Source organism: Macrotis lagotis, chromosome 2, assembly GCF_037893015.1.
Source record: "Macrotis lagotis isolate mMagLag1 chromosome 2, bilby.v1.9.chrom.fasta, whole genome shotgun sequence".
Classification (NCBI taxonomy): Eukaryota; Metazoa; Chordata; class Mammalia; order Peramelemorphia; family Peramelidae; genus Macrotis; species Macrotis lagotis.
Window position 1 is genome coordinate 136012334 of NC_133659.1, and position 15347 is coordinate 136027680.

The window sequence follows — 15347 nt, forward strand, 5'->3', positions numbered from 1 at the left end:
CCTCATTCCAGGGCTGGTGCTCTATTCACTGTGCCACCTAGCTGCCCCCTTAATGTTTCTTCAATACACAACAGGAATGCTCTTGGTTTTAGAGAGTTACTATTTACCACTTATTCTTTTTGATTTCTGATTTTGTTTGATTTTAAGTGATTTTAATATAAATCGGTTTTGTTTTTTTTTTGTTATTAAAATTGACTATTATCTTTATAAATTTCCTGATATTTAACTAGTACTACATTCATGGTATAAATCTAACATGGTCATCATGCATAATCATTTATATTATATTGTAGCAATATTTTTGCCAATATTTTGAGCACAAATATTCATTAAAGATATTTAAATATATTCTTTTTCTCCCTCAAAGGGACATTTTTCTCAGAATAAATTTGATATTTTTATCTTTGCTTGTGTAAATAATTTACATAAAATTAGCTGTTTTTAAATGATGGATAAAAATCCATTTGTAAATCTACAAGGATCAAGTCAAATAAAAATATGCAATAAACATTTATTATATTTCATATAAGTGAATGCTAAAGGCAAAAAATTTTCTAATAACTATTGTTTAGACATGCATTTTCTCCCAATAGTTAGGTTAGTTTTTCCTTTAACTACTTCACAACTCGGTGCACATACATACATATTTAATATTTACAGTTTCATCATATGCAGTATCTTTGAGCATAATACAATTTCTTTTAATCATATGTTTTAATATTTGCCTTGTCTGAATTCATGATAATCCATCTTAGTTTTTTGGTTTGTTTTTTGGCATTCAGCTGGAGCTAACATATCCCACTCTGGGTTCTCATTTTAAATCAATGTGAGTCTTTAAATTTTGAATATTACTTATAAACAACATATTGTTTATAATCCACTAAATTACCATCCTCTTCCTTTTTCTAAGTGAGTTCAATCCATCCATATTTAGGGTCATTATTGTTTTTCCACTTATGCCCTGCTATGTTTATTCTCTTTGCCTATCATCCTATTCTTTATAAAGATGGGGAAAAAGAAAAGGAGCAGGATCAATAAATTACCCAGTCTTTTCTCTATGAAACCTGTTTTATTATTTCTTATATTCATTTCTTCTCATAATTCTCTCTCTACCAGCACTTTGTAGTTTGTTTTGCTGGTGACTAACCTCTTTTTTCCCTTATCCATGTCCTTATCTATTTCCCTCTTTTAGAAATATATCTACAGCAATCGCTTTGTTTACTTGTGTTCAACCTGCTTTTGCCTTCTTAAAAAGTTCATGAGATTTCCATTCCTCCCACCCTTATGTTTATATACTCTTCTTTTGATGAGAAATAAGTTTTTCACCTCGCTGATGTCATGATCTTCTTTAAAAAGAAATAATAATCTCTGTGAATAATAGGAGCAGCCCTACTGCTGATCCTTCCCTTCTTTTCTTCCCTTTTCTTCCTTCACTCTCCCCTTTTCTTCCCTTACTCTCCCTTCCCTTCCCTCCTTCCTCTTCTTTCTTTCCTTCCTTCTCTCCATCTTCTCTCATCTTCTCTCCTCCCTCTCCCTCCCTCCCTTTCCTTCCTTCCTTCCTTCCCTTTCCCTATTTCCTTTCTTTCATCCATCTTTTCTTCTTATACTTGTGGGAATTCTGCCTAAAGGCTACTTGGTCACTGCTTGAGCCAGAGTGGTTCACAGTGAATTCAAACAGAAATTGTTTCTGTTTTGTACAGAAACCCTGAGGGTAATCGACTCCCAGATAGCTTTTTTACCCCTGACCATGCAAAAAAAAATCTTTTTTTCTTTATTAGTTCCTTTTTGGAAGTGGTCACTCTTGGCCTCTTTGCCTCATCTTTCTCTTACCTAACCTTAATGACTGAAAGGACATTGCCTCAGTATAACTGTGACCTGGGAAAGACCTAGCTATATCTAGGACCATCTCCAGTCCTACTGATCCGCATCTGGTCAATTGGCTTCAGAGGAGAAAGTGAGGCTGGTGACTTGGCAGAGAACTCACTTAAATCAATTAACAAGCATGTCATGGCATTATCTTCCTGATATAATGATCTTCTTCCAGAACAAAGGACAAACAACATAAGATTTCCACTCCAGGACAAGCTAGGTCAAGCTAGGACAAGCCAGAGGTCAAATCTGGCCTCAGACACTCAATAATCACCTATATGTGTGTGACCCTGGGCAAATCACATAACCCCACTGCACTGCCAAAAAAAAAAAAAGATTACTCCTCCCATCCCCATGTTTTGATGTGCCTTATTCATGAGAAAAATTCAGTTTTTTCCTTATGTTTGTAATTTCTTCCTTTAGGTAATCCTTTACTCTTTCTTTTTTGTTTTCCTTCTCTTAAACAAAACAGAACAAAACTATACCTTGTTCTTTTATTTTTCTTTACTCTCTCTCTATAACCCTGGAAGATAATGGGGTTCTGAAGGGTCAAACATCTCTTCTACCCCATTAAAATAGATGGATTTAGGATACCATATTTAACATATATGAGTTTTTTTAGGTTTTTTTGCAAAGCAAATGGGGTTAACTGGCTTGCCCAAGGCCACACAACTAGGTAATTATTAAATGTCTGAGACCAGATTTGAACCCAGGTACTCCTGACTCCAAGGCCGGTGCTTTATTCACTACGCCACCTAGCCGCCCCTATAAATGCTTGTATATACACATACACATACATACATATATATTTGTATGTATGTTTGTATATACACACACAAATATATATACTCATGTGTATACACTCAGGGTTCATGCGTACACAGATTATTTAAGATTACTTGCTTTAATTCAGAAAAGGATTAACGCTACAATACTCTGTCCTTGAATTGCTTTCTCCATTATAGTTTAATAAGGAATATAAATTTGGTTAAGTCTTTTAAAAGGAGAACTGAGTCAATGTTTCAACAAATATATGCACTTGCTTGCCAAATAGGTTTTTCCAGTTTTTCAAATATATTTACTTTCCAAGATGCTTATTACATAAGTTCAAAGAGTTTTACTTTCAAAGAGTTTGAATAAACATCATTTTCTCAGCTGGAGTGCTTTAAGGTCTTCTGTTAAAGAGCAATTTTTACCTATTGGATTATAATTAGTTTTTTAGAATAAATTATTCTTATTTGTAAGCTTTTTTTTCTTTTGCCTTTTGTCATAATATATCCCAAATATTTCTTTTAATTGGTTGCAGTACTGTCTTGAGTAATCTTGACTGTTTTCTTAGTACTCTTTTTTGGGGGCTACTTGTAATATTTTTTCCCATTGACTTGAAAGTTATGGATTTTTACTACAGTATTTATAATATTTCTAGACTTTTCATTTATACTTTAAAATATAATATCTAGGCTTTTGATCTGTACATATATTTTAAAGAGTAAAATTGCTCTGGAATTATTTCTCATCCTCTATTCTAAGTAAGCTGTTTTTGTATTCTAGTTTGTTGCAAAGTATGTAAAGTTTCCAACATTTTTTACTTTGCTATATTTCCAACATTTTTTACTTTACTATATTTCTTTATTCACTTTATCATTTATTTCTATTTCCTCCATTCCATTTTCGGGGATTCTATTAATTAGGAAAGTTTTTTCACTTCTTGTTATATTATTAGTGGTAATTTTTTCCACAAATATTTTAGTAATCAAAGGCAACCAGAAAATGAGTTTTGAATACTGACATAGGTAAAAACATTTTAAATTTGAATATACATTAAATTTAATGTGGATGAAGCAATAATCACCTAGTTTATGTGTACATCTGTAACCATACTACTATGTATGTATGTATGTATGTTACTATGTAAACTTTAAAAAAGATGTTTCATTGATATTCTTTTTTTTTCTACACTTATCTTTTTTTTAGGAGACAGTACTTTAGTTTCACTACTATTTTTTTTTAGTTTTAGAAAGGTTTTATTTGAGTTTTACAATTTTTCCCCCAATCTTGCTCCCCGCCAAGGCAGTTTGTTAGTTTTTAATCATTCCCTTAAGTATGCATTGATTTAAGTTGAATGTTATGAGAGTGAAATAATATCCTTAAGGGAGAAACATCAATATGAGATATAACAGAATTACATAAGACATTTTTTTAAAAAAATAAAGATCATAGTATTTGTTCAAACTCCACAATCTTCTTTCTCAGGTTATAGATGGAATTCTTGACATCACAGATATACCAAAATTGTGCCTGATTATTGCCCTATTGGTATGAGCAAGTCCATTAAGGTTGATCATTACTCCCATGTATACTTTGGTTTCTCTTCAGATTGCATAAATCTTTCATCTTTCGCTACTAATTCTTAACTGCATTACTTTTTTTTGGTTAGAAAAATTTCTAAATTTTATATAATCCACTCCTATTTTAACTCCTATGACAATCTCTGTTACTTGCTTGGTCAATAATTCTTCCCTTAATTATAGTTATAAGAGATCTCCTGTCATTCTCCTGTAGTTTATGATATGATCACTCATATCTAAATTTAGCACACACACACACACATATGTACAAAATATTTCTAGTCCCTCTTTTTGTGGTGGCTAAGAGTTGGAAATTGCAGGAATGCTCATCAACTGGAGAAAGGCTGAACAAGTTCTGGTACGTGATTGTGATGGAACACTATTGTGCTATAGGAAATGATGAACAGGATGCCTTCAGAAAAACCTAGAAAGAGTTGCATGAACCTATGTATAGTGAAATGAGCAGAACCAGGAGAACATTGTACAGAATAATAGCAATATTGTGTGATGCTCAACTGTGAATGATTTAGCTCTTCTCAGAAACACAATGAATCAAGGAAATTCCAAAGGATGTATGATGAAAAATGCTATCCATTATAAAAGAAAGAACTGATGGAGTCTGAATGCATATTGAAGCATACTTTTTAAAACTGTATTTTTTAGGTCTTTTAGATTAATATAAAAATATGTTTTACATGACTGTACATATATAAACTATATCAAATTGCTTGCTTTCTCAGTGAGGAGGGAGGAGAGTAAGTGAGAGTAGAAGGCAGAGAATTTAGACTCAAAATTTTAAAAATGAATGTTAAAAATTATTTTATCTATCATTTGAAAAATAGAATATTTGAAAAAATTAACTACACATGTAAAAATTCCCAAAAATGGGAATACTGTTCTGAAGGTTTATTGAGTATGCACCTTCAAATATGATTCCTAAAGCAATATATCCCATTGGATAATTGCTTTTAATGGTTGATTTCTATTACTGTTTATTAAATGTTACCTAATAGGTAGACATTTGTGGAAAGTGTGTTTTAAAATAATAAAGTTGTGAGATTAAATTAGTTTAGATTAGGAAGCAGAGATGAATACTTAGCATAAGAGTTGGGAATGTGAATCACCAGGAATAACTTCAGAGAGCAAAAAGGGATGATCATTAATGGGGCATTTTTAGTGTCCCATAAAGGAAAGTCCCATAAAGGAGAAAGGAATGATAGAATGGAGACAACACAGGAAAAAAACCCCTGTATTACAAGTCCAGAAGGGAACCCAAATAAACAGAGCAATCTTACTAAGTTTAACACATACTTTAAAAAAAATTACCTAATAGAAATTCATGGTTTCATATATATTCTCTTTTATTTTTTAATGTACTGAAATGTTCATGTTTGTGAAAATCAAGTTCATAATATTAAAGGAAACTTAAAACATTACTCAAATAGATATAATGGATCATAATAATGGTACTTAAAATTCTTTTCTAGGTTTTTGCAAGGCAAATGGGGCTAAGTGGCTTGCCCAAGGCCACACAGATAGGTAATTATTAATTAAGTATCTAAGGCTGGACTTGAACTCAGGTACTCCTGACTCCAGGGCCAGTGTTCTATCTATCCACTGTCCATCTAGCCGCCCCAGTACTTAAATGTCTATGATTCACTGCAATGGATTGAAATATATCTCACCACTCAATATCTCTTTAACTAGCAGGAAAAAATCTTGTTTCTCCACCTTTTCCCCCACCATCCCTACCCTCTTTGTGATACTCTTATCTTCTTCCTGGAAGCAAATTAATTACCAAGACAAGGAATATTTTAGAGGGCATGGAGAGGATCCTTATTGTCAAATACCCTAATTGCTCAAGAAAAAAAAAATCAGAATTCTGAGTTCTATTTCCTGTTATTTTATTAAATTATTGAGAGCAATAGTAATGTTATATCAGTGACATTTAAGCAGAAATCTCCATTTTCTTCCATTTTTTACATCTCAGTTTTGTTTCACTGTTTTTGCACCCTCTTCCCAAAAAAATAAGAATCAAAGTTGAAAATTACTATTCTAGAGCATTAGAAAAGTAAGAAGTAACAAATATCTACAAAAGATATACAGAATATAAAAAATTAACTTTACCTGAGTTGTTTGGTTTTCCTTGATACTGGAAAAAATTAAACATGTTTAAATAAATAATAAATAAAAACCATACTTGATATGCATCTATTTTTAATTATATATATATATATACAACTATTATCTCTATTATAAGGATATATTTCCTTTTATGCCAGTGATATTCATTTATTAATCTATCTTCTTAAAACTGTTTTCGGCACACAGTTTCTTTAAAATCTGTGGGGTTAATCAGATTACCTTTATCCTCCTCTCAGTTGATTGCTGAGCTTTTACAATTATTGGTCTTATTTACCTATCAATTTCATCTTTCACTGTTGCATAACATGGTGGGTTCTTTCAAGACTATTCCTTGTTGCCCCCTACAAAATGCTTGTTCATTTCTATCTCAGCATGTTTATTTAAGATGTACCCCCACCACCTTAAATAGTATTCCAAGCTTTTTAAGTAGCATTTTATTTTTCCAATTATATGCAAAGATAATATTTTAACATTCATTTTTCTTCCTCCCTCTCTCACCTTTCCCAACCCTTTGAAGATAAACATTTTGACATAGGTTATATATGTGCAATCATGTAAATATATTTCCAAATTAGTCATGTTATTGAGAAGAAATATATCAATACAAAAAACCAACAAGATTAAATGAAAAGTAGTATGCTTTGATCTGCATTTAGACTCCTATGTTTTCTCTGGATATGGATAGCATTTTTCATCATAAATCCATTGGAATTAGGGATCATTATACTAAGTAATTCACAGTTAATAATCCTTACAATATTGCTGTTACCGTAGGGCAACCAGATGATGCCTCAAACACTTCATACTTACCAGTTATACGACCCTGGGCAAGTCCCTTAACCTCGACTGCCTTTCCCCTTCCCAATTCAGTCGTGTGTGTGTGTGTGTGTGTGTGTGTGTGTGTGTGTGTGTGTGTGTGTGTATGTGTGTGTGTGTATACATATACATTTTGCTGTTACTTTTAACCCCATTTTCCTGGTTCTACTCACTTTAATTTTACATTAGTTCATGTAGTCTCCTCATGCAGGTGGCACAGTGGATAGAACACTGAAACTCCACCTGCTTGTCATTTCTTACAGCATTAATAATATTTCATTACTCTCACATACCAGAACTCATTTAACAGTTCCCTTAATTGATGGACATCCTCTCAATTTCCAATTCTTTGCCACCTCTAAAAGAGCTACTATAAATTTTTGTACAAGTAGGTCCTTTTTCCCTTTTCCCCCACCACCTATCTTTTGTACCATATTTCATTTTCTCTTCTTCCTCTGCTGCCTGAATTAGTCAGACTAGACTGCTTGCTGCTCCCAAACACATTGCTTCCATGTCTTTGCATATTTGGATCTCTATGTCTTCATCTCGTCTCTCAATTTCCTTCAAAGCACAGCTCAAGTGCTACATCTTGAGGAATCCTTCCAAAAGATTATGTATCTTTGGAAATAACTTCATATAAATTAAATGCCCATCATTTAGAGGTCTAACAAACTGAGGTGTATAGATTTAATGGCATATTACTGTGCCATAAGAAGCAATGAAAAGATTTCAGAAAAGCACAGTCAGACTTATATGAACTGAAACAAAATAAAGTAAGCAGAAACAGCAAAATGATATTCACAAAGTCTTTAGCAATAAAGCTGGAAAAATAAAATTAAAAACACCTGAATTTCTGTGTATAATCTTGTCCCTAGAAAAGAACAGTCAAAATATACCTCTTTCCCTTTTTGACAAAGAGGACAATACAGCCAAGGGTATTGCCTATAGTTTGAGCTATAGCTAATGTGTTGGCTTCTTTTCTTTTCTTTCTTTCTTTCTTTCTTTTTTTTTTTTTGATGAACTGCTTTTTCTTTTTCTTTGTTACAAAGGATGAATCACGGGGTGGAGTAGGTAGGAAGGGATACATTCCAAAATGAAAGTGCTATTACAAAAATGTATCAATAAAAATTATAAAAAGAAATGCAATGTTAAAAAAATAAATTTCTTTGTGTGGAGACATTTAAAAACTACCTTTTAAATTTCTCTAGTAATAGTATGAAATAATATTTCTCTGATCAAATTCCCCTCCCATTGAACCCCAATATTTACAAATATCCCTGTTGAAAGTAGGTTAGATGATGGAAGACTGCCTTTTTTTTAGGGAAATAGATTAAAGGTGAGAACTAAACTTAAGAGAAATACTTCTTGCCTTTTATAGTTCACGATCTTCCCCAACCCTCAGAAATGTTTGGGCTATTGACCTATCAAAGAGCAACGTCATTTTGCCATATTTCACCCTTCACCTCCCAGCCATCTCTAAAAATAAAGGATTAAGATATTAAAGGAGAATACTTGAGGGGAATGAACCGGGAAAGAACTGAATTATGACTTGTTTTGGAATGTTAATCTCAAACTGTATTTTAATATATCATGATCTTTTCCTTGCACAACATTCCTATAAATGTTATCTTAAATCATCTAGAGATAGAGAATTGTATTCAAGGGCTTAAGGTTGGAGATAGAAGAAATAAGACCAGTTTGGATCACTCTAATAAATGGTTTTGATATAGAATAATAACAAAAATGTTTCTAGCAAATGTGTGCCTAAAATAAAGAGGATAATATTAATATTTTATCTTCAATATTTCTAAGTACTTATTTGTGAACATGTTCTCGCTCCATTTGTCTCCCCCCCCCCACAAATTAGTCCCCCAAATAAACTAAACTCTTTAAGGGAAGGACGCTTTAATTTCTTCCCCCGCCTCCCCAATATCTAGTATTGTGTCTTACACTTAATAAGCACTTCAAAATGTTCAATGAATTTTTGAATGGAATAGGTTTTTTTTCTGGACACAGTTAAAGGTCATTTACAGCCAAATTTGGTGCATAAAGCATCAATCTAGACTATGCTATTTTTGAGTGGAAAAAATTCATGGTAATAACCTCAGGATTTTCTCTTTTTCTATATTAGTTAACTTACATGATTTTATTTGCATTTATACCTTAAATATCTACTAGCTATTCTACTCTGCACAGGGGAAAAAGCTATTTTTTTTAAAAAGCATTTTATTCATTTCAATAGCTTGTTAAGGATGTTTTTATTAATATGGGCACTCCTTGCATCTATGCATTTCCTCAATAACTTAGCAGATAATCTTTGAGAGTTGCTGTAGCTGAAGAAATCATCAATGCATTAACAACACAGTGCTAAATGACTCAAAGCCTATATAAAATGTCCTGCCAGAAACACTCTGTTAACATGTTCATGCTCTTTGAAAACCAAGGATTGTTTCCGTACTACAGGGAAACACCAGAACAGGCTTCCACACACTCTCACCCTCCCTACCCACTGCCCATATCCAATCACTTGTCAAGTTCTAGTCTTTCTCTGTTCGCCACATGTCTCCTACAATACCCCCTTCTCTCCCACACTGCCACCACCCTGATGTGACCCTCATCACCTCACAGCAGCTAGACTAGTTCCATGGCTGCTGCTTGGTCTCCCTTCCACAAACCTCTCCTCATTCTGCTCCATCCTCCACTTTGTTGTCAAATTGATTTTCCAAATGTGCCAGTCTGGCAAAAAACTGCCTCAGCTTCCTAAAAGCACCAGGACCAAATACAAAATGCTCAGTTTGACTTTTAAAGCTCTCCATAACCTGGTTTTTTCCCTCTATTTCTATTCTTCCATTTTACTCCCACCCAGTGACCTTGGACTCCTTGTTCTTCCATACACAGAAACCCTTTCACTGACTGACTGATGCCTGGAGCTCTATCATGGCTACCTCTGATTTCATTTAGTCTGAGACCCTCTCCAGGCTACCTTGCATCCATCTTGGTGGTCCAGAGCTATCTGCCCTCAGAATGTGAGCATTTTTAGAAAAGATGGTTTTTGCTTTTCTGTGAATCCTCAGTACTTGGAACAGTGCCTGGGACATGGCAAGTGTGGTGCGCACCCTAGATGGAGGGTCATGAGAGAAGACTGTGAGTTATGGGAAAGGGAGCACTGGGAGCTAGCTTGTGAAAGACTTTCAAAGGTACCTGGAGTGAATATTGGATTCTAAAAGCAGGAATTCACTTATTTTTATTAGTCTGTTTTTTAAAAACAAAATATACATTTATTAAAGGAAATAAACTATATTGAAATAGTTATCAAGACAAAAAAATCAGTTAACAGCAATTTTGTATGATCTATTCTCTCTCTTTTTAATTTCTGTTTTTGCAAGGCACTGGGGTTAAATGACAACTAGGTAATTATTAAGTGTCTGAGGGCAAATTTGAACTCAGATCCTCCAGGGGCAGTGCTCTATCCACTGCACCACCTAGGTGCCCCCCCATCTTAGCTATTCTCAGCAATACAATGATCCAAGACAACCCAAATAAATAAGGAGGTACAGTATCAGCCTCCAGAGAAAGGATTTATAGTGTTTGAATACAGACTTAAGCATGTTATTTTTTACATTTTTAATTTTTTTATTCAAAACTTCTTGTACAAAACTATAGGTGTTAAAATGTTTTCTGTGACTGCATGTATCTAATCAATATTTGATCACTTACTGTCAGAAGGAGTAGTTTTACAGGACACAGTATAAAGGAAGTGTAAGGCTAAAGTGGATGAGGATGAAGTAGCAGGGACTGGAAGCAGGATAAGAGGTTTTGCTTAGGTAGTTAGCTTGTGATTCTCAAGTCTAGGATCAGGACAGAGTAATTGTTAGTGATAGGGAAAGTATGATCTGATTAGGACTTTCACCCAAAAGATCCTATGATGATGGAGGGGGGGGGAATCAGATTGTTTTCCTCCTCTGAATATGGAGTGGGGTATGGGAAGCAATTGGATTGGGAAATCAGGATAATAAATACTTGGTAATCATACCCCAGGGCCTTGATTAAATTCACATTTGACTCTGATATCCAGTTATTCTGTGGTTATGTAGGGATTGTAGGAGCAAAGATTTGGAGTTGCAAAGGTTCTAAATAGCAGCTTATGCTCTCATTTTAAAGATGAGGAAACTGAGGCACAGGAAAATGAAATAATCTATCCAAAGTCAAACAAGTAGTGGAGATGATAATAATAATAGACCCCCTTCTTCCCAGGGTTGTTGTAAGGCTCAAATAAGATAACATTAATAAAACTACCAACACAGAGGTTGGCTCACAGCAGCTCTCATAAATGCTTATTCCCTTCCTTCCTTTTCTTCTCTCATGTTTCTTTCTCTGTCCTCTCCCCTTTCTGTGAGAAGTGTTCTCAAACTGTTACACACTGGGACCTTAAGTATTTACAAGTGGAATTGATTGTGTGGCACAGCATGGTGCGCCCTCAGCAGAGACGGGGCTGAGCTCTATGAGGAAGGTAGAATTGAAGCAGCTCAAAGGAAATGGGACATCTGTAAGTTTAGAGAACCCACTCCAGGTGCTCACATGAACTATTTGTGCCCGACCTGTGGTAGAGAATTCGGAGCTCATATTGGTTGGATCAGGCACAGTTGGACACACTAATTTGTAACAAACATGGTGATGTTATTTTGGTCTTCTTTCATAATGAAGGACAAGAACCACCCAACCACCAACTTACAAAATGCTATTATTAGTTGGGGGAGGGCTTCAATTTATCCCTGTTATCCCAAGAAAAACCTAAACAAAAAAAAAGGAAAAAAAGGACTAGATAGGATTAAAAAGGACTAATAGAATTTGAGACCTTGGTGATTATTGAATTCAATAGAAAGGAATATACATATTTCTCATTTTCCATGGGCATACAAAAACCTTGTAAAAGTAGAAAAACAGAATAAAGCTAGTTCTTGCTTAAGTGAATCATTTCATAGAACTCCCATTTCCCTCATGGGTTCCACAGTACCCTGTCCCCTCTGAAGGTCTATAGAACAATGCCAGAGTGACTTCAAGTGCCTGGGGCTCCTGCAGCCAGAGTGGAGGTCCCCTGGCATGGGGCTGCATGGTCCCAGCCCCTGTAATTGCCAGCTCCAGGAGGAGCTGGAGAATGGACCAATGAGGATTCTTGCTGCTAGCCCACAGGGGGTTCTAATTTACATAATTAGAATATATGTAAAATGAGAACTGTCTATATCATATATATGTATACACAATCAAATATATAAATATACATACATATATATGTCTCCTTTACCTATCACAATAAAATAAAATAATATTAAATAAAGGGCCACTGAAAAGTATTAAAACTCAATTGAAGGGGTGGCTAGGTGGCGTAGTGGATAAAGCACCGGCCTTGGAGTCAGGAGTACCTGGGTTCAAATCCAGTCTCAGACACTTAATAATTACCTAGCTGTGTGGCCTTGGGCAAGCCACTTAACCCCGTTTGCCTTGCAAAAACCTAAAAAAAAAACCCTCAATTGGAGGGACTTTTGGGCATGTGAACAACAATATAGTGGACTAGACAATTTCTCTGGTCTCTAAAACTTTTCTGATCTCCCCCCATCTCCCCCTATAAATTATGTGCTAAAGATAAAGTAACTTAAGCTGTTTCTATTGTCTAGGATATCAAGAATATAAAAAAAAACAATGTACACAAACAAACCCAAACCCATATGGCTGACCCTGAGCTTTCTCAACACCTTTCTCTCAACTAACACACTACTGGCAGTGTGAGAGGATTCATTAACAGACCCAAGGAAATTACACGGGTTATAGCAAAACCCACCCCCATAATCTGGTTTCTCCTCTCCCTTTTTTTTCAGTGTCTCAGAAACCCTGAGTCAGGCTGCAAAAGTATTCTTGGGGGAGGAGGCAGCTAGGTGGCACAGTGGATAGAACACTGGCCCTGGAGTCAGGAATATGTGAGTTCAAATCTAACCTCAGACACTTAATAATTACCTAGCCGTGTGGCCTTGGACAACCCACTTAACCCCATTTGCCTTGCAAAAAAAAAAAAAGTATTCTTGGAACTCAACAGTCAGTTTGGTTACAACCCCTCAGGGAGTCTTCAAGGGTCTGAAAATATCCATGCTGCAAAGCTCTGAACTATTGGTAGCTCTGAACTGCTGGTACTGAGCTGCCAGTAAGAGACCAAAGAACTAAAGATCAGAGGGAGTGAGACAGGTCATCAGGCAGAACACTATGCATTTAGGGAGCTGTGCAGCACTTTCACTAAACCTTAGGGAATAGCATAGCACCTAGCCCAGAGCAGTTCTGACCACCCAAAAGTCAATTGAGGTGGAGACCTAGGCTGTGAATTTCCAAGTGTGTGAGAGGAGACTGAAATCCTTTGGGATCTAGCCCCTAAGGAAATCATTATCTATGGGGAGAGAGTGAGAAGTGAGCAATACGGAAAATAATGGAAGTGGGAGATGGGAAGGAAGACTGAAAGAACCAAGATTAAAGGAAGAAGAAATCTGAAAAAACTGTGAATATAAACAAACAATTCAATAGGAAAAAGCAGTACACTAAAAAAAAATGTAGTCTCTTGACTTAGCAAGCAAGTATGGGATCCATAAATGAATAATGCTAAAAAAAAAATGGGAATTAAGAGCAGAATTTATGATTAATAGCAAAATTGAAAAACTTGAATCTGTGATGTTAAGTCTCACCAAAGAAACAAACAATAATTTGGAAATGCAAATATATAGATGTGAAAGATAATCTGGAAGAAAAGCAGCAAAAAACGAAGTACATTAAAAGAAAATATGCTCACTGTGCGAGCATAACATACCAATCTTGAAGATGGGATGTGTAGAGGCAACCTAAGGATCTCCAAAACACACAAAATATTTCTAGTCACTCTTTAAATAATTAATCCAATAAAATAAAAATGATAATACTGCCAAAATTAATTTATACTTTTGAGGCCATACCAATCAAATTTCCAACAGGATGCTTCACAGAGTTTCATAAAATTATAAGGAAATTTCATTTGGAAGAACAAAAGATCTAGAAAATCAAGAAAATTGATTAAAAGAAGGATGAAGGAGAATAGACCTCAAACTATTAAAAAGGAGTTATCAAAATAATCTGGTTTTGGTTAAAAATAAAAAGATCAATGAAACATACTAGATATGTAAGATTCAGAAACAATAGAAATTAATAACCCAGTGTTTGATAAAATAGAAGGCATGTCATCTAAGGGAAAACACCCTATTTGATTAAAAACTTCTGGGAAAACTGGAAAGCAGTTTGGCAAAATTTAGGTTTAGACCAAGTCTCATACCACACCACAATACATTCTAAATGAGTACATGAAAACTCATACAATAAAAAAAAATTAGACAAGAGATGGATCATCATGTACTTCTCATAGTTATGAGACATATTCTTACCCAAATAAGATATATTTATATCTACATATGTATGTGTGTATATTTATATACAAACATTTTGTAGTTGCTGTTCAAGTCATTGTGTTTGATTCTTCATGACCTCCTTCACTGTTTTCTTGACAAATATATTAGAGTAATTGGGCATTTCCTTTTCCAGTTCATTTCACACATGAGGAATAGAAGCAAACAGTGTCTAGACCAGCATAACACAACTCCTAAGTGTCCAAGGTTAGATCTGAACTCAGAAAGGAGTCTTCCTCTCTTTGGGCCTAGCACACTATCCATTGAGCCACAGATACCCCTACACACACACACACACACACACACACACTGACATTTGTGTATGTAATTATATGCTGATATAGTCTGTTCTTATCTATTCTGTTGATCTCTTTTTATATATAAATATGTATATATGTGTATATTGAGGAAATTAAAGTCATTCTGTATCATTTAATAATTGATTCTATTCCATAGTAGACCTCTTTCCCAGCTTGTTAAATCCTGGAAATAAGCTGGAGAATGGTCATCCCTAGGCTTAAAGGCATGTTTAAAAGGGAAGGTTTGTTATTGTCTGTAAACCTTAGCCAGCTTGGCCTAGAGCCTCTCTTCAAAGACAATTATGTCCTTGTCTCTCTTTAATGGGAATGGGAATGTTTGATCCCCCTTGGAGGAGAGCAAACTGGGTAGTAGTTCTATTCTCCTAGACAAGATTACAAGA

The 15347-nt window shown here is 34.8% G+C and overlaps 1 protein-coding gene across 4 annotated transcripts in view; it reads right to left on the reverse strand.

Annotated features, from left to right (window-relative positions):
- LOC141513238 (cation channel sperm-associated auxiliary subunit epsilon-like) overlaps positions 1–15347 on the reverse strand; it is a 193916-nt gene that overhangs the window by 140030 nt on the left and 38539 nt on the right. For 3 of the 4 annotated variants that reach the window (XM_074222866.1, XM_074222865.1, XM_074222867.1), the window contains one exon: positions 6345–6369. The exons of the other annotated variant lie outside the window; for it this stretch is intronic. In XM_074222866.1, coding sequence (XP_074078967.1) covers positions 6345–6369 — 25 coding nt within the window. The remainder of the gene's footprint in view (positions 1–6344; positions 6370–15347) is intronic. 4 annotated transcript variants of the gene reach the window in all.